Source organism: Paroedura picta, chromosome 8 (assembly GCF_049243985.1).
Source record: "Paroedura picta isolate Pp20150507F chromosome 8, Ppicta_v3.0, whole genome shotgun sequence".
Lineage (NCBI taxonomy): Eukaryota > Metazoa > Chordata > Lepidosauria > Squamata > Gekkonidae > Paroedura > Paroedura picta.
In genome coordinates this window covers 40,002,311-40,020,808 of record NC_135376.1, presented here as the reverse complement: position 1 = coordinate 40,020,808, position 18,498 = coordinate 40,002,311, and the positions used below count along the sequence as shown (strand labels likewise).

At 42.3% G+C, this 18,498-nt stretch overlaps 1 protein-coding gene across 3 annotated transcripts in view; it reads left to right on the top strand.

The window, feature by feature from the left end:
- Positions 1–18,498, top strand: part of STAG1 (STAG1 cohesin complex component) — a 177,770-nt gene that overhangs the window by 78,233 nt on the left and 81,039 nt on the right. For all 3 annotated transcript variants that reach the window (XM_077349210.1, XM_077349207.1, XM_077349208.1), the window contains 2 exons: positions 3,977–4,141; positions 8,938–9,034. In XM_077349210.1, coding sequence (XP_077205325.1) covers positions 3,977–4,141; positions 8,938–9,034 — 262 coding nt within the window. The remainder of the gene's footprint in view (positions 1–3,976; positions 4,142–8,937; positions 9,035–18,498) is intronic.

Below are 18,498 nucleotides of genomic sequence, written 5' to 3'. Positions count from 1 at the left end.
TCCAACGTATATATTGAGAGCCATGTTTGACAGGCATATGAAAAATTTGGGTAACAGCCATATTCAAAAAGACATCTGCTTGAGGCAGCTATATCCCCCTAGCAGCCATTTCAGATCCTAGATACGTTAATTCCCAGTGTTTCAGAACGTGCATGGAGTAATAGTCACATAGATCATTAGACTGTAATATTCGCCTTCTTACAGGAGGGCATCCTTCAAAAACTAAAAGTATTCATCCTTTGCCACTAGGTAACAACTATGGCCATGATCCTACTGCAAGTAACTGGCTCCCATATTGTACATTTCCTCAAAGGGGTCATGTATATCAACCCTCCTGTGATCCACAGTTGCCCCTCGTGGAGACTGCAGATAGTTCTTTCAGCTTTTGCTGAAAGGGAGGTGCCCCTTAAATTGCTTCAACTGAAAGCACTTTTCCTCACAGTGGTAACTTCAGCTAAGAGTTTTGGAACTGAGAGCCTTGTCAGGAAAGTTCTATGTGTCCTTCACAAGGATAAGCTGGTGCTCTGGCCAGCTTCACAACTTTATTCTCAAGGCGAACTCAACTTTCCACAGGAGTCAAGAGATTCATCCTTCTGCCTGTAGCCAACCCAAGGAGAAAGGCTGGCATTTATTAAACCTCTGGAGGGCCCTCAAAATTTGCCTCCAATATACAGAGACCATTGGAAAAACAGACTCTGTTTTCATTTAATTAATAGCTCCCCAAAAGAGGAAGAGAAGCAGGGAAAACAATTCCTGTCATGGTGGTTGAACAATCAGTGCTGAAAACATATGAGGTACTCAAGGAAAAAAACAGAGCTTGTGAATTTAGACTAACAGTAGCTCTCCAAAGTCTCGGGGAAAGGTCTCTTGCATCATCTACTGTTAGCTGTTTTAACTAGAGATACTGGAGATTGAAACTGGGACCTTCTGCATGCCAAGCAGATGCTGTATCACTAAGCCAGTAGTCCTCAACCTTTTTATCACCAGGGACCGGTCAACGCTTGAGAATTTTACTGAGGCCCGGGGGAGGGTAGCCTTTTGCCAAGGGACGTCGGCGCTGCCTGAGCCCCTGCTCCACTTGCTTTCCCGCCGGCACCCCTGACTTTCCGTCACCTGCTGGGAGGTGCTGCCAGCAGCAGCTGCACAGTGCCACGCTGAGGGGGAGCCCCAACCATGGTGGCCACTGGAGAGCACCAAAGGTGAGCCGGCAGCTGAGTGGCAGGGCAGCCACCAAGGCAGCAGCCGGGGAGGAGGACGAGGAGGAGCCGTAGGCCAGTACCGACTGATCCATGGACCGGTACCAGTCCCCTGACCGGGGATTGGGGACCGCTGCACTAAGCTACAGCCCTCTTGACATATGATAGTACAAATAACATTCAGAAATGATAGTTTTTAAAATCATGAAGCAATAAGGCCAAATACTGCATTTCATATTATAACAAACATGCTGCAATTAAGTCAGCCAATTTTGACTCCATAATATTATATGGTGTTTCCAAAATACATTTAAGCAAGCCTTGTCTCCTTGGCTGTTAGATATAGACCAAAAAATTAGAAGCCAGACTTATGATTCAGCCTTTGAGATTTTAATGACAAATGTTCTAATTATTGCTACCATAAATTTTAATCTTGTTTCTCATAATTTTATTATGACAAATACATCAATAAATATAGGAGCAACTGAGGTTTTTTTTTTACCATTTCAAAAAGCTGACCTCTGATCTAGGCCTTGGTGGACTAGTTCAACTGAAGTCGGCTGAAGTTAAATCCAACACACTATGATGTGCGTTCTTTGGCTGGGTTAGCATGATGGGGTTCAGTTGACATCCTCAACCACTGCCAAGAGCCTGGGTGTACTTCCTTTACTATGGTGACCTGCTAGATATTTTACCATCTCCTCCAGGCACATCAACTTGTACCTATCTCTTGGCATCTGATCCAGCCACCATGATTCATGGAACGTTCACTTTCAGACTAGATTACTGTAACTTACTTTACGTAGGACTGTCATTGAAACTGCTCTTTAAGCTTCAGCTGGTCTGAAATGTAGCTGCACGGGTCCTCTGAGGGATCCAGTGATGAGTACACATATGACCTGTGCTCTCCCAGCTGCACTGACTCCAGATTGAGTACCAGATCAGAGTCAAGGTTTTGGTTTTCACTTTCAAAGCCCTAAATAGTCTGGGATTTTCACATATATGGGACTGCCTCTTCCATTATGTCTCCCAAAGAACATAATGTTCTAGTGAACAAAATCTGTTTTGGATTCCTAATCCAAAGAAACACACTGCCAAATGAGATCAGGGCCCTGTGGGACCTTAAACATTGAATCATAGAATAATAGAGTTGGAAGGGATCTCATGGGTCATCTAGTCGAGCCCCTGCACTATGCAGGACACTCACATCCGCAGTTCCACAGAGCCTGCAAGATGGAGTTGTTTCACCAGGCTTATAGTTGAGACCTAGAAACAACTTTATAGTGTGCCAGCCTCCCTGTCCACAACACATCCAAATAAATTCCATTTCCTCCCCTTCTTTTTCAGAAAGGAGGCAGCTCTGAATCAAATAGTTTAATTAATATTTAATTACTATTTTTAAAACACTGTGAACTTAATATTTAATGTTTAATTGTTTTATTTATTTAATCCTTCTCTAAGCTGCACTGAACCTTCAAGGAAGGGCAGGGTATAAATTTAAAAATAAAGAAAATAAACATCCATTCAGTGGTTCATAATCTAGTATTAATTTAAAATATTGGAGCCAGTATAGAAAACAACTTATTTGTTACAAAATTAATTACTCACCACCAAATGATGTAAAGCAGTGTTACTTTGTGGTTTGCAAACTGCATGTGGCTTGATAGCATGGACTTTTATTTTGTGTCCACTTCTACACAAAAATGTTGCTGAATATATTGCTGCTGGTGGTCTGAAAATTTTCATGCTAAGTTGTACCTTTTCTACAACATATTGCATCAGTGATTTCGGCAATGTAGTACAAGAGTGGAAGCTGTAGAGGTAATGTCTATGTTGCATGCCCTTTAATTTTGACTCTGCTTATTTTATACAAAGTATATAAGAAGAACGTTACAGCTATACTTGTGTGCAGTTATATTAATCCCCTCATGGGTTAAAATGAATATCAGAATGCCTAGTCTGGCTCACAGGTGCTCATTATCCTCTGATCTCTGCAGTTACCATTCTTATCTCTTTCAAGGCCAGACTCAAGAACGTGATAATAGTGCTCAGTTTTAAAACCAGACAGGAAGGGGGAATTTAGGAGCAGCTGCCAACATCCTCTGGAAAGTTCCTCAAAAGATGATCTTTGGACCAAAGTAACCACCTAATGTCATAGGATAGAAAGCTCTAATAACGCCATAGGCCTGGGAAAGTCATGCTAATGTCATGCTGGTGTGGTTTGATATGTTATGCTTCATCATTTATTTTTATTTATTATTTTGAAATTTATATTCCACCCTATCTTTGGAAACTCATGATGGACTGCAACATAAAGAATACTTCTATGTTACTGCTGCAAGGAGATTTTCCATCTAATATTCCAAAAAAGTTAGCTTATTTGTGTTACTGAACTTTTGAGATGGTACTGTGTAGTGAATTCTTTTAACTGTTTAATAAACCTTTATATATTTTTCACAAGGTCTGTTTTACTTATATATTTCCAACCTCAAGAACTCGCAGGTCTGGAAAATTGGTCTATCCAAGGGTCTAGAAACAATAATCTTGGGTTTGGGTCTCTGCCAATGTGTTCACCATTTTATTTATTTATTTATTTAGATTTTTATACCGCTCTTCCCTACAGCTCTGGGCGGTTTACATAAAACATTTTGGAACATTTACATAGAACAAATATATCATTTGTTTTTATAGTTTAGGATGTGGTAAATTTTAATATAGTGACTTCAAAACTTGGGGCTTTAAAGGCGTCAGAGTTTTCTCCTTGTTCTTCTGTTTCACAGTCTGCTAATAAGAAGCCTCGAAAGACTCCAGGAGAAAAGTTTCGTTCAGAACCTGGAATTAGAGGAACAGGTCGAGGAAGAGCTAATGGTCACCCACAGCAGAATGGAGAGGGAGATCCTGTCACATTGTTTGAGGTGGTGAAGCTGGGCAAAAGTGCTATGCAGGTAAAATTGTGGGTGCCTATCATAGATCTCTAAATCTCTAAATTAAAGAGATTTTAATTAACAAAATCATACTTTTGCTTTTTCTTCTATTGTCCATCTCCAAAATAAAAGGAGATTGTATGCTTCTAAATATATCACAATTTTAAAAATATATCTTAGGACTAGTGGTCATTTGTGTATTTTTAATAAACTGTAGTTTTATTTATAATGTAAACCACCTTCAGTTCCTCAAGGTAGAAAGGTGGCTAATAAATCTTTTAAATAAATGCATAAATTATATGAAATTGTGCAAAATGGATTTCTGTATAGATGCTCAGTAAAAAGAGAGTTCCTGACCTTGATAGTCTGGGTCCCAATGCCCTCAGATCTTAGGAGCTGAGTCAGGTTGACACTTTAGTATTTGTATGGGGGAACACCAAGAAAGTTCAGGGTTGCAATATGGAGGCAGGCAATGGCAAACACCTCTGAAAGTGTCTTGCCTTGAAAACTCACAGGATCACCATATGTCAACTATCACTTGATGATAAAACAAAGTAAAAAGGAACAAATGAAGAGGGTCCTAAACCCAGGTTAAGTCTTAAATGCAGGGATACAATATGAGTGTTGCAGGTTGATCATGCATTACAATGCAGATTGGTATCAATGTATAGATTAACTGTATTGTGCTAACTGGCCCATTTTCTTTCTAGGAAAGTGCCTTGTTAGTTCGGGCCTATGTCTCAGTTTAAGTAGTTGGATCATCAGGCATGTAAATTCCCAATAAGGTCATTTAGTGGAGAAGGTATTACTATGACAATAAGCCTATCAGTGGTATTAAGGAAATAGCATCATATAAAATCCACTGGTGGGCAATACTTCATCCCACTCTCACTGCCTCTCAGCCTGCATATTCTGTATGAATCCCATGATCTCAGAAACAAACTTTTCTGGGATTGGAAATCCCAGGGATTGGAAATTCCAGAAGGATGATGAAGATGATGAGAAAGGTGTACTCCAGTCAATATCAGTAAATTGTCCGTCTAATTTCTCTTTCCCAATCAATTTTCTTTTGCCATAAAAATTGCTTTATAAGAAAAAGGAACATACGGGTATTCCAATGTAAACCAAAGTTCATCTGGATCTGAGATTATTCATTGTCTCAGTCCACACTGTGCTGCCTCTCATGCTATCCACCAAGATTACAGAAGTCTAAACCTACTTGGACAACAAGCCCTTTAACTATGACAAAGATAATCCAGTATATTCTCCCCAAGTCATTGCTTCCTCTATTAGTAGAGAGAAAGAAGTAAACAAAAGTGAACTTGAATGAATTTTGTATCCAACAACTTGGTAATATTTCACCAGATTTGTTGTCACCCTCTTACCTGTTTTCCTCATTGTGTAACTCTCAGAGCTACTACTGGCTTTTTTCTTGCCAGACAATCCTATTGCCATCCTTTCAAGCACTTGTATGGAGCAGTGACTGGAATGTTCTTGAGTAAATACAAATATAATAACTTTGACATTATCATTTTAGACAATGCAGTTTGTCCAAACCATGATCACTTTAGAGTAGAACAATTAGATAGGTCTTTAAAAAATTGTAACCACTATTTTAGTTACCTTTTACAAAATTGTCTCCAGTTAAGAGTGAATTATGCTCTGGATGTTATCTCAGCCCATATTTTCATTGCAGAAGAGAAAAACTGCCACAGAGACAGTAGTTCTTTGGTTAACCCTGTGTCGGGGAACTCCAGACTTGGACCACTGAGGGTTCCCAGTGTAATATGTGCAAATAAATGAAATATTTTGTTTAAAACATCAGTTTTGTGTCTGCATTGGAAGATCTGTCTAACCTCCATTAACTAATTAAATAAAGATGGGATAGTGTTTGACCCCACCGTGGAATTGAAAAGGTACTCATAACCTTCTCTCAAGCCAAATCAGAGTTTCTCCCCCAAAATTAGAATTTCTCCCCCAAATCAAAAGCCTTCAAAACTTCCTGTAAGTAATTCCATTCGATGCAATTAAATACTTTCTCTACGTCTATAATGAATAACATAGAACAGGGGTAGTCAAACTGCGGCCCTCCAGATGTCCATGGACTACAATTCCCAGGAGCCCTTGCCAGCATTCGCTGGCGAATGCTGGCAAGGACTCCTGGGAATTGTAGTCCATGGACATCTGGAGGGCCGCAGTTTGACTACCCCTGACATAGAATAATGTAGGACATTGCTATATACCAATGTAGATTAAACCTCTTGGTAGCTTATTATATTTACTTTAAAAAAGAATTTAAGTGATTTAACATAAATTGTTAGAATTCTCTGGTTACTATTCAGGAAAGAAATAGGATGGTAGGATGTTACTAAACATGGATCTTTACTCCCTTATGGACCATCATATTTGCCTCTGCCCAGGTTTGGGGAGGGAGTATGTTACTAAACATGGATCTTTACTCTCTTATGGACCATCATATTTGCCTATGCCCAGGTTTGGGGAAGGAGATCATTTTGTAAAATGTGGGCATATAATTTTTCCAGAAATTGAGTCTCCTTTTTACTATAAATGTTATAGAACTCATTAGTATACCAACCCAGTCTAGAAGATTTCCCTAATTTCATTTTTTCAGTCACCTCTGTTATTTCCAGTCTTGTAATTGCTTTTTTCGGCCATTCATTTGGACATATTTTCATAGAATCATAGAATCATAGAGTTGTAAGGGGCCTTACAGGCCATCTAGTCCAACCTCCCGCTCAACACAGGATCAGCCCAAAGCATCCTAAAGCATCCAAGAAAAGTGTGTATCCAACATTTGCTTGAAGACTGCCAGTGAGGGGGAGCTCACCACCTCCTTAGGCGGCCTATTCCACAGCTGAACTACTCTGACTGTGAAATATTTTTTCCTAATATCTAGCCTATATCGTTGTACTTGTAGTTTAAGCCAGTGGTCTCCAACCTTTCCGAGGCTGGGGACTGGCAGGGCATCGGGCCGCACCCGCGCATCGGGCCGCACCCGTGCATCGGGCCGCGCCTGCGGGCCCCGCCCGCAAGGGCCACGCATGCGCGATGCGCGGCCCGGCCCTGATTCCCTCTCCCCACCCTCCTGCAGTAAGAAGCTTGCGGCCTGGGAAGTTTTTACTGTGGGGGGGGGGCGAGTAGAGGGAGCTGCGGCCTGGCGCCATGGCGTCCGCGGCCCGCAGGTTGGGGACCACTGGTTTAAACTCATTACTGCATTTCCTTTCCTCTGCAGCCAATGGGAACAGCATCCTGCTCTCCTCCAAGTGACAACCTTTCAAATACTTAAAGAGGGCTATCATGTCCCCTCTCAACCTTCTTTTCTCCAGGCTGAACATTCCCAAGTCCCTCAACCTATCTTCATAGGGCTTGAATGGGCAGTGAATGTATAAGGCTCCCAGCTTCCTCTAGATTAGGATTTTCAGTTTCATGCAATTTTCCCTGTAACTTTTTATTTACACATTTATTGTTTGTTTGTTTATTTGCAGTCATTTAGATCAGTATATCCATTAGCACTACAAGTCCTTTCAGTTCAATAATGTACAACATAAATCACAGTCTATACATTTTTAATTTCCTCTACAATTTGTGTTGGAAGTCACACTGTACCATATGTAAAGGTAAAGGTATCCCCTGTGCAAGCACTGGGTCACGTCTAACCCTTGGGATGATGCCCTCAAGGGCGTCACATTTTAAACAGACCTTTTATATTTCCAATCAATCCACACTACACTTAAAAACTATTGTGCCTCTTCTAGACCCATTATGCATGGGCCAGAACACCCGCGCTGGCGGCGACAGGGCATTGGGGAAAATCCCCGAATATGCACGCCGCTGCCCCCAGCACGGGCATGTCCTGGCCCAGGCCAACAGAAAGCCCGTGTTATGTGAACACAGGAACTTCTGCAGTCCCAGAGTTACTGTAGGCAACGGTGGGGGCTGGGGCGGGCAAGTGCCATGCGTAATCAACAGCACCAGACCCCGCCCCAACCTATGGTCCCCCACAGAGCTGGCTGGGGCATCCCCCTTGCCCCCATTGTGGTGGGAGAGCAACAGCGAGGGAGCATGCCCCCAATCCCCCCTCTGCTGCTGCTGGTGCCGCTTCCAAGAACACCCAGCGCTTCCAGCCCCGCGTTGCACGCGCAGAGCTGTTGTGCCGAGGCAGCCAGCGTGTACCCGGGATGCTCTGCTCCCATGCGCACTCGGGGGAAGGCGGGGCTTTTTTCCCTGGGGCACGAGAATGGTGGCAGCCCGGTGTGGCTTCCACCCTGCATAATCAGTCCTAGTGGTTTCCTCTGCCTCCTTTCCCTCTAGTTGTGTTTTGTTCATGGCTTCACTCAAGACCATCTCCTTTCAGCTCAGATTCTTCCCCCTTCTCAGTTCCTTCAAGGAATGTGTGGGAAACATCACCTGATGAAGCAAATATCAAATGATTTGACCCTGTGTTACAGATATTCAGGACTGACTTTTCTTTATCTGATTACTAGTGGTAGGCTACAATAAAATATTAATTTATACAGTCACAGACCAAAATACAAGAATAAAATAATCCTACTGTTTACTGATTTGGTTTTATTGCCCAAGTTTATAGACCTGTGAAGTTCACTGAGTGAGGTAAAATTATTATTTACTCTCAAAAAACAATCAACATGGTCGTTCCATAAAGCTTGTTAGGAGTTCTGTTTACACAAGGTTCCATATCGTAAACAGCCATGTTAGTTTGTTCTAGAATAACACGTTCTGTATTTTGTCTTTACAGCAATTTGAAATGACTAATATTCCTTCTCTTTTGTTGACAGTCTGTGGTGGATGACTGGATTGAATCATATAAACAAGACAGGGATATAGCACTTCTGGATTTAATCAACTTTTTTATCCAGTGCTCAGGATGCCGAGGTACCAATATATTATAGAGATTGTAAACAGAACTGTTTGAAGTTTGTTATATTGTATTTTCTGATGTATTCTAGAAGGCGAGTGAAGCATGTGGGAAACTTGCTAGGTAATACTTTGATAATTCCCCAAGATTTCATTGAGCAAATGATACCTTAATCATTGGAAAGCAGAACAAATTTGTAATAATTAAACGTCAGTTATACTTAACCTGAACTTAGTTATTGCATCTTCCAGAGTTTAATTTGTAATTTAGAAGTTCCTAATTCTTAGTGGTCAAGTGTGCTGGTTGAGTCTAAAAGGCTGTCAAAAGGGATTAGACTTCATGGAAAACCATTTAGTGTCTCTGAGAGAATCCAGGGCTCAACTAAAGGAGTGAAAGACTGTAACAATCTGAGATGGTCCTAAGTAATAGTTCTGGAGAAGTCAGAGGCTCTAAATTGGATATGTTAAACAATTTTGGAACAAAATGTAATATGCATGGTGGAGAAAATAAATGTTACAGTTAGGGAACAAAATATATGAACTATAGGGATTCAAAATAAATATGAGTCTTCATAGGAATTATTTGTTTCAAGAAAGAATAGGTTGAAAAGTATTTTTCACATATGGTTGCATGCAGATAGTCATATCTTGGAGTCATATTGCTTTTAGCAGATAATGTTGGGGAAATCGGTTTGAAATAAAATTAGAATGGTGATAAGACTGACTGGAAGAAACTATGCTGCTCTTTTTAATCTAAATTGCAGATTAAAAATAATTTCTGTAAAAGCTCCTATATTTCCTTATTTTACATCAGCGTTATCTAAAACACTAATTAATGATATCCAGTCATAAAAATGGTATTTAGTAAAAGACTATTCTTTGAAGGATAATCTTCAACTGGCAATTGTCACAGTGTTTTAAATAGAATGGTGTCCAGCTACATCAGCCAGTCTCATGAATTGTTCTGCAAAATGATATGAAGGCTGTTTCAATATACATACTTGTTTTGAATAATTAGTTATTGGAAAGAACCTGTTAGGCAGCTTAATGTGACTGCAGGCAATCAGAAGAATCCCAACAGGATGGCTGTTGATTCTGATGAAATAGTTTCAAAAACACTATTTCAGGAAACTTGAATATATACATATGCATATAAATGAAAAATGTCTGAAACTGTGCTAAGACTAATATTTGAAGAAAAGATAAATAATGGTTGCTGCTACACAGATGTGTGTTCAGTAGAGTTTGAAATTGTGTTTACAGTTCAAATATGGTGATATGAGATTGTTTTTGTACTTTTGCATCAACAGTAAAAGTTTAGGAGAATGCTGTAAACTAAATGCAGCTAAGTCATTGATGACATCCTTGAACTGCAACAACTTCTAGTTGGCTATTATTCAAATGATAGTTGTAATTTAGAGGTCCGTGCACACAGTCAAATCTTTTGTTTTCATTTGGATTCAAGCAGTCCCTCACCAAACTACAAACTTGCACTTTTAAACATAGGGCAGCAAATTTAATTTGCCTGTTCAGAAGAGCCTGTTAGTTTGCCAGGGTAAGCAAAAGCACCGAACTGCGTGTGCATAATCCCCACTGTGTGTAGTAGCTTGTTGGCTGGCTCAGGGCCAGTATGTTTAGCTTCAGAAAATGAACTGTTAATTCATACCCTGAAACTAACATAATAAGTAGGCTAGAAGGACTTGTTTTACATTGATGGTTGCTATAAAACTGTCAGTGTTTTTTGCTCTCTCGTTTATCCTCCTCCAGGTAACCAGAGCCTCTGAATGTTTATGAATAGCAGTTTTGATTTTGAGTCTACTGTGTTGCTTCGGTTAATGTACAAATACTGGGCAAATTGCCAGGCAGTAAATAGCATAATTGTCTAGTCAAATGAGAATATTTACCTTCATGGAAGTCTGGCTATATCTGAGAAGCCAACACATTTGCCAGATAGAAGGATTAAAGGGTGTTAGGAAGAAGCTTTGATATGGCTTACTACTGTTTTTATATTTTGCTTTTAATATTACTTCTTCACGGTCTGTATACATCTGTGCCTGTGCAGAGCTGCAATCTAGAAATTTCTAGACCTAGCTTCTAAGTATAGAGATCTCTTCCTCCCAAGGCTCCAGCTTGGACTGAGCATGCCCAGAGCAAGAGAAGCTGCATCTTTCCACTCTCTTCTCTTTTGTCTACCACAGCTTTGATTTTACTTTGAGATTTTTCTTTGAACTAGTTTTTTGTCCATCGTGGGTTTCATTTTTTTGCCCTTCAGTGATTTATTTATGTATTTTATTTATTTGATTTTATACCGCCCCTTTCGACATTTGTCATCTCAGGGCAACATGACCAGCATTGAGTACAATAAAATTCAGAACAATAATTTACAGCAACCAACAACTAGATATAATCCACTTCAGGGCTCCTCCCTAATTACATAGTTTAGGGGGGAAGGGGGGGACAATTAGATGTTATCTGTTGCACTGGGCTCAACCAAATGCCTGGCAGAAGAGGGCTCTAACTTCCTCTGGGAGCTCATTCTACCAGGAGAGTGCCAGGTCTGAAAGGCCCTGACCAAGACCTGGGATATATCCTTGGGGCTTGGGGACCATCAGTCAGTTGCTGTTTCACTGAGCACTGACGTTTGAGAAACAACCCTCAGTGTAGTTTAGCCTTCTTTGTATGTTGATGTTGCTAAGATGCCCATGGCACAAAGCACTATTTCATGAGCTATGGACAATTCAAAAAGAAATAGAGCTTCTTTCTGATTAGTTATACAGAAAATAATCCTATTTTTTCTTATTAGAGACTAGGGGCCAAGCCTGTTGCATTCAGGAATACAATGGGCACTAGATTGGGGGGGGGGGAGGTGGAAGAACTCAACAGATGGTCTCTCCCTTCCCCCAGGACCTGGAAAGGTTGCAGGCAGCAGTTGGGGAACTCACTGGCAGGGGCACCTCTCATGCAGCAGGGATCTGCAGCCTCCGAACCTCAGAGGAAAGTGGAAGGAGGAGGGGTGGTCAGACAGGCAAGCATGTTGGCGGAGGAAACACTCAGGAGCAGGACAGCCACCCTGAGTGGGTGTTAAGAGCTGAGTGGCACAAGCCATGAGACACGCTCCTCCTCCAAGTCTATATCAGAAATATATGGGGCACTGAGGTATCTCCGGGACAGAAAAGTATTTGTTGTGGTTCCTGGCTCTCAGTGCTTGCGTTTTCTGAGTTCCATCAGCTTCTTCATCAAAGCAAATGGGGGCACAAGTGGTATTCTCTTCAATCTTGCCTGTCAAGGGAAGAGGAATGCATCGGGAGAGGAAGATAATGGAGGTGAATCACTGGCTGCGTAGTTGGTGCCGGCAGGAGAGATTTGGTTTCTGGGACCATGGGATAGGCTTTCTTGAGGAAGGCGTACTAGCACCTGATGGACTGCACTTATCGAAACTGGGGAAGAATGTGTTTGGCAGGAACCTGGGGAGATTCATCAGGAGAGCTTTAAACTAAAGCCACTAGGGGAAGGAGACGATCAACATAGGGAGTGTATGGAAGGAAAACGATCGGAGGCAGCCCAACCGGCAAGGCCAGCTCATAGGGAACCAAAAGTAAAAGGATTCAGATGTCTTTATACTAACGCCCAAAGCATGGGCAATAAAAAGGAAGAGCTGGAACTTCTCATGCTGATGGAAAGGTATGATCTAGTAGGCATCACAGAAACTTGGTGGAATGATTCTCATGACTGGAATGTAATGGTGGATGGATATGAACTGTTCAGAAAAAACAGAATAGATCGAAGAGGTGGAGGAGTGGCACTGTATGTGAGGAAAGGGCTTACCTGTCAGGAAATTCTAGTGAAGGAGAGCATATCTACAGTGGAAAGCATCTGGGTGAAAATAAGCGAGGGGAAAACAAACAGTGTGGTGGTTGGTGTCTGCTACCGACCGCCTGACCAACGAGAGGATGTGGATGCTGCACTTTGTGAGCAGCTTGAGAAAATATCCAAGCGGCAGGACCTTGTCATCATGGGTGACTTCAATTTCCCAGATGTGTGCTGGGAAACAAACTCTGCGAAGCGTCCTCAGTCATGCAAGTTTCTGACCTGCCTGGCTGACAATTTCATTTATCAAATGGTAGATGAACCCACAAGAGGTTCAGCCATACTGGACTTAATACTGACCAACAGGCAAGAGTTGGTGGATGAGGTGAAGGCGGTGGGGACCCTAGGGGGAAGTGACCATGTCCTCATAGAATTCCTTTTGAGATGGGGAGCCAAGGAAGCTTGTAGCCAGACGCGGATGTTGGATTTTCGTAGGGCAAACTTTAATAAACTCAGAGACATGATGAGTGTCATACCATGGACGAGAATGCTGGAAGGGAAGGGAGCATGTGAAGGGTGGGAGCTACTCAAACAAGAGCTATTGCATGCTCAATCAATGACTATCCCAAAAAGACGAAAACACTGCAGGAGCTCTAAGAAGCCTATTTGGATGAACAGAGAACTTCAAGAGGAACTAAGAAAGAAAAGGAAAATGTTCAGGAAATGGAGGGAAGGACAGCTCTAAAGAAGAGTACCTACAGGTTACTAGGCACTGTAGATCATCAGAAAGGCCAAAGCTGAGAGTGAGCTAAGATTGGCCAGGGAAGCCCATTGTAACAAGAAAAGATTTTTCAGTTATGTGAGGAGCAAACGTAAAGTAAAGGAAGCAATAGGCCCACTGTTGGGTGCGGATGGACAAACTCTAACGAAAGATGCAGAGAAAGCAGAAAGGCTTAGTGCCTATTTTACATCTGTTTTTTCCCACAGGTCAAAGTGTTTAGTCACATCTAGAGATGACCGTAGCCAAAGGATAGTGTCTGGGTGGCAGGTTAACATGGATAGAGAGGTTGTCGAGGGGCATTTAGCTGCACTGGATGAGTTCAAATCCCCTGGTCCGGATGAAATGCACCCGAGAGTACTCAAAGAACTTTCCAGAGAACTTGCACAGCCCTTGTCCATCATCTTCAGAACCTCTTTAAGGACTGGAGATGTCCCGGAGGACTGGAAAAGAGCAAACATTATTCCGATCTTCAAAAAAGGGAGGAAGGATGACCCAGGAAACTACAGACCAGTGAGTCTGACCTCTGTTGTGGGGAAGATAATGGAGCAGATATAAAAGGGAGCGATCTGCAAACATCTGGAGGACAATTTGGTGATCCAAGGAAGTCAGCATGGATTTGTCTCCAACAGGTCCTGCCAGACCAACCTAGTTTCCTTTTTTGACCAAGTAACAGGCTTGCTGGATCGGGGAAATTCGGTTGATGTCATTTACTTGGATTTTAGTAAAGCTAAAGGTTCCCCATGATGTTCTGATGGATAAGTTGAAGGACTGCAATCTGGATTTTCAGATAGTTAGGTGGATAGGGAATTGGTTAGAGAACCGCACTCAAAGAGTTGTTGTCAATGGTGTTTCATCAGACTGGAGAGAGGTGAGTAGCGGGGTACCTCAGGGCTCGGTCCGGTACTTTTTAATATATTTATTAATGATCTAGATGAGGGGGTGGAGGGACTACTCATCAGGTTTGCAGATGACACCAAATTGGGAGGACTGGCAAATACTCCGGAAGATAGAGACAGAGTTCAACGAGATCTGAACACAATGGAAAAATGGGCAAATGAGAACAAGATGCAATTTAATAAAGATAAGTGTAAAGTTCTGCATCTGAGTCAGAAAAATGAAAAGCATGCCTACTGGATGGGGGATACGCTTCTAGGTAGCACTGTGTGTGAACGAGACCTTGGGGTACTTGTGGATTGTAAACTAAACGTGAGCAGGCAGTGTGATGCAGCGGTAAAAAAGGCAAATGCCATTTTGGGCTGTATCAACAGAGGCATCACATCAAAATCACAAGATGTCATAGTCCCATTGTATACAGCACTGGTCAGACCACACCTGGAGTACTGTGTGCAGTTCTGGAGGCCTCACTTCAAGAAGGACGTCGATAAAATTGAAAGGGTACAGAGGAGAGCGACGAAGATGATCTGGGGCCAAGGGACCAAGCCCTATGAAGATAGGTTGAGGGACTTGGGAATGTTCAGCCTGGAGAAAAGGAGGTTGAGAGGGGACATGATAGCCCTCTTTAAGTATTTGAAAGGTTGTCACTTGGAGGAGGGCAGGATGCTGTTTCTGCTGGCTGCAGAGGAGAGGACACGCAGTAATGGGTTTAAACTTCAAGTACAATGATATAGGCTGTTGTTGTTATGTGCGAAGTCGTGTCCGACCCATCGCGACCCCATGGACAATGATCCTCCAGGCCTTCCTGTCCTCCACCATTCCTCAGAGTCCATTTAAGTTTGTACCTACTGCTTCAGTGACTCCATCCAGCCACCTCATTCTCTGTCGTCCCCTTCTTCTTTTGCCCTCGATCGCTCCCAGCATTAGGCTCTTCTCCAGGGAGTCCTTCCTTCTCATGAGGTGGCCAAAGTATTTGAGTTTCATCTTCAGGATCTGGCCTTCTAAAGAGCAGTCAGGGTTGATCTCCTCTAGGACTGACCGGTTTGTTCGCCTTGCAGTCCAAGGGACTCGCAAGAGTCTTCTCCAGCACCAGAGTTCAAAAGCCTCAATTCTTTGACGCTCGGCCTTCCTTATGGTCCAACTTTCGCAGCCATACATTGCAACTGGGAAGACCATAGCCTTGACTAAACGCACTTTTGTTGGCAGGGTGATGTCTCTGCTTTTTAGGATGCTGTCTAGATTTGCCATAGCTTTCCTCCCCAAGAGCAAGCGTCTTTTAATTTCTTTGATGCAGTCCCCATCTGCAGTGATCTTGGAGCCCAGGAAAATAAAATCTGTCACTATCTCAATTTCTTCCCCATCTATTTGCCAGGAATTGAGAGGGCCGGATGCCATGATCTTTGTTTTCTTGATGTTGAGTTTCAAGCCAACCTTTGCACTCTCCTCCTTCACCCGCATCAACAGGCTCTTTAGTTCCTCTTCACTTTCTGCCATTAGAGTGGTATCATCTGCATATCTGAGGTTGTTGATATTTCTCCCTGCAATCTTGATCCCAATTTGTGACTCCTCTAATCCCGCATTTCTCATGATGTGCTCTGCATACAAGTTAAATAGGCAAGGCGACAGTATACAGCCTTGCCGAACTCCTTTCTCAATTTTGAACCAATCAGTGATTCCATGTTCAGTTCTCACTGTTGCTTCTTGACCTGCATATAAATTTCTCAAAAGACAAATAAGATGCTCTGGTATTCCCATCTCTTTAAGAACTTGCCACAGTTTGTTGTGCTCCACACAATCAAAGGCTTTAGCATAGTCAATGAAGCAGAAGTAGACGTTCTTCTGGTACTCCCTAGCTTTCTCCATGATCCAGCGTATGTTGGCAATTTGATCTCTAGTTCCTCTGCTTCTTCGAAATCCTGCCTGTACTTCTGGAAGTTCTCGGTCCACATATTGCTGGAGCCTAGCTTGTAGGATTCTGAGCATAACTTTGCTAGCATGAGAAATTAGTGCAATGGTGCGGTAGTTTGAACATTCTTTGGCATTGCCCTTCTTTGGGATTGGAATGTAAACTGACCTTTTCCAATCCTGTGGCCATTGTTGAGTTTTCCAAATTTGCTGACATATTGAGTGTAGCACTTTTACTGCATCGTCCTTTAAGATTTTGAATAGTTCAACTGGAATGCTGTCACCACCACTAGCTTTATTGTTGCTCAGACTTTCTAAGGCCCATTTGACTTCACATTCCAGGATGTCTGGCTCCAGGTCAGTAACTACCCCACTGTGGTCATCAGGGATGTTAAGCTCGCTCTTGTATAGTTGTTCTGTATAATTTTGCCACCTTTGTTTAATCTCTTCTGCTTCTGTGAGGTCCCTACCATTTTGGTCCCTTATCATACCCAACTTTGCATGAAACGTTCTCTTCATATCTCCAATTTTCTTGAAAAGATCTCTGGTCCTCCCCATTCTATTGTTTTCTTCTATTTGTTTGCACTGTTCATTTAAGAAGGCATTCTTATCTCTTCTAGCTTTTCTCTGGAATTCTGCATTCAATTGGGTGTATCTTTCTCTTTCTCCCTTGCCTTTCACTTCCCTTCTCTCCTTAGCTATTTGTAAAGCTTCCTCAGACAGCCATTTTGATTTCTTGCATTTCTTTTTCTTTGGGATGGTTTTAGTTGCTACCTCTTGTACAATGTTGCGAACCTCCGTCCATAGTTCTTCAGGCACTCTGTCTATCAGATCTAATTCCTTAAATCTATTTGTCACCTCTACTGTGTATTCGTCGGGGATATGATTTAGTTCATACCTGAGTGGCCTAGTGCTTTTCCCTACTTTCTTCAATTTAAGCCTAAATTTTGCAACAAGAAGCTCATGATCTGAACCACAATCAGCTCCTGGTCTTGTTTTTATTGACTGGATAGAACTTTTCCATCTTTGGCTGCAGAGCACATAGTCAATCTGATTTCTGTGTTGACCGTCTGGTGATGTCCATGTGTAGAGTCGTCTCTTGGGTTGTTGGAAAAGAGTGTTTGCTATGACCATTGTATTCTCTTGACAAAATTCTACCAGCCTGTGCCCTGCTTCATTTTGTACTCCAAGGCCAAACTTGCCTGTTATCCCAGTTATCTTTTGGCTTCCTACTTTAGCATTCCAATCCCCCATGATGATAAGCACATCATTTTTTGGCGTTGCTTCTAGAAGGTGTTGTAGGGCTTCATAGAACTGATCAACTTCATCCTCTTCAGCAGCAGTGGTTGGGGCATAGACCTGGATCACTGTGATGTTGAATGGTTTGCCTTGGATTCGAACTGAGATCATTCTGTCATTTTGGGGATTGTATCCCAAGACTGCTTTTCCTACTCTCTTATTGATTATGAAGGCTACTCCATTTCTTCTGCGAGATTCTTGTCCACAGTAGTATACCTGATGGTCATCTGAATTAAATTCACCCATTCCTGTCCATTTTAGTTCACTGATTCCTAAAATGTCGATGTTCAGTCTTGTCATTTCTTGTTTGACCATGTCCAGCTTGCCTTGATTCATGGATCTGACGTTCCAGGTTCCTATGGAATAAAAATCTTTACAGCATCGGACTGTCTTTTCGCCACCAGTTACTTCCACAACTGAGCGTCCTTTCGGCTTTGGCCCAGTCGCTTCATTCATTCTGGCGCTACTCGTACTAGCCGTCTGCTCATCCCCAGTAGCATATTGGACACCTTCCGACCTGAGGGGCTCATCTTCCGGCGTCATATCGTTATGCCTATTGGAACTGTCCATAGAGTTTTCATGGCAAAGATACTGGAGTGGTTTGCCATTTCCTTCTCCAGTGGATCACCTTTTGTCAGAGCTCTCAGCTATGACCTGTCCGTCTTGGGTGGCCCTGCACGGCATAGCTCATAGCTTCACTGAACTACGCAAGCCCCCTAGGCTAGATATCAGGAAAAAGTTTTTCACAGTCAGAGTAGTTCAGCAGTGGAATAGGCTGCCTAAGGAGGTGGTGAGC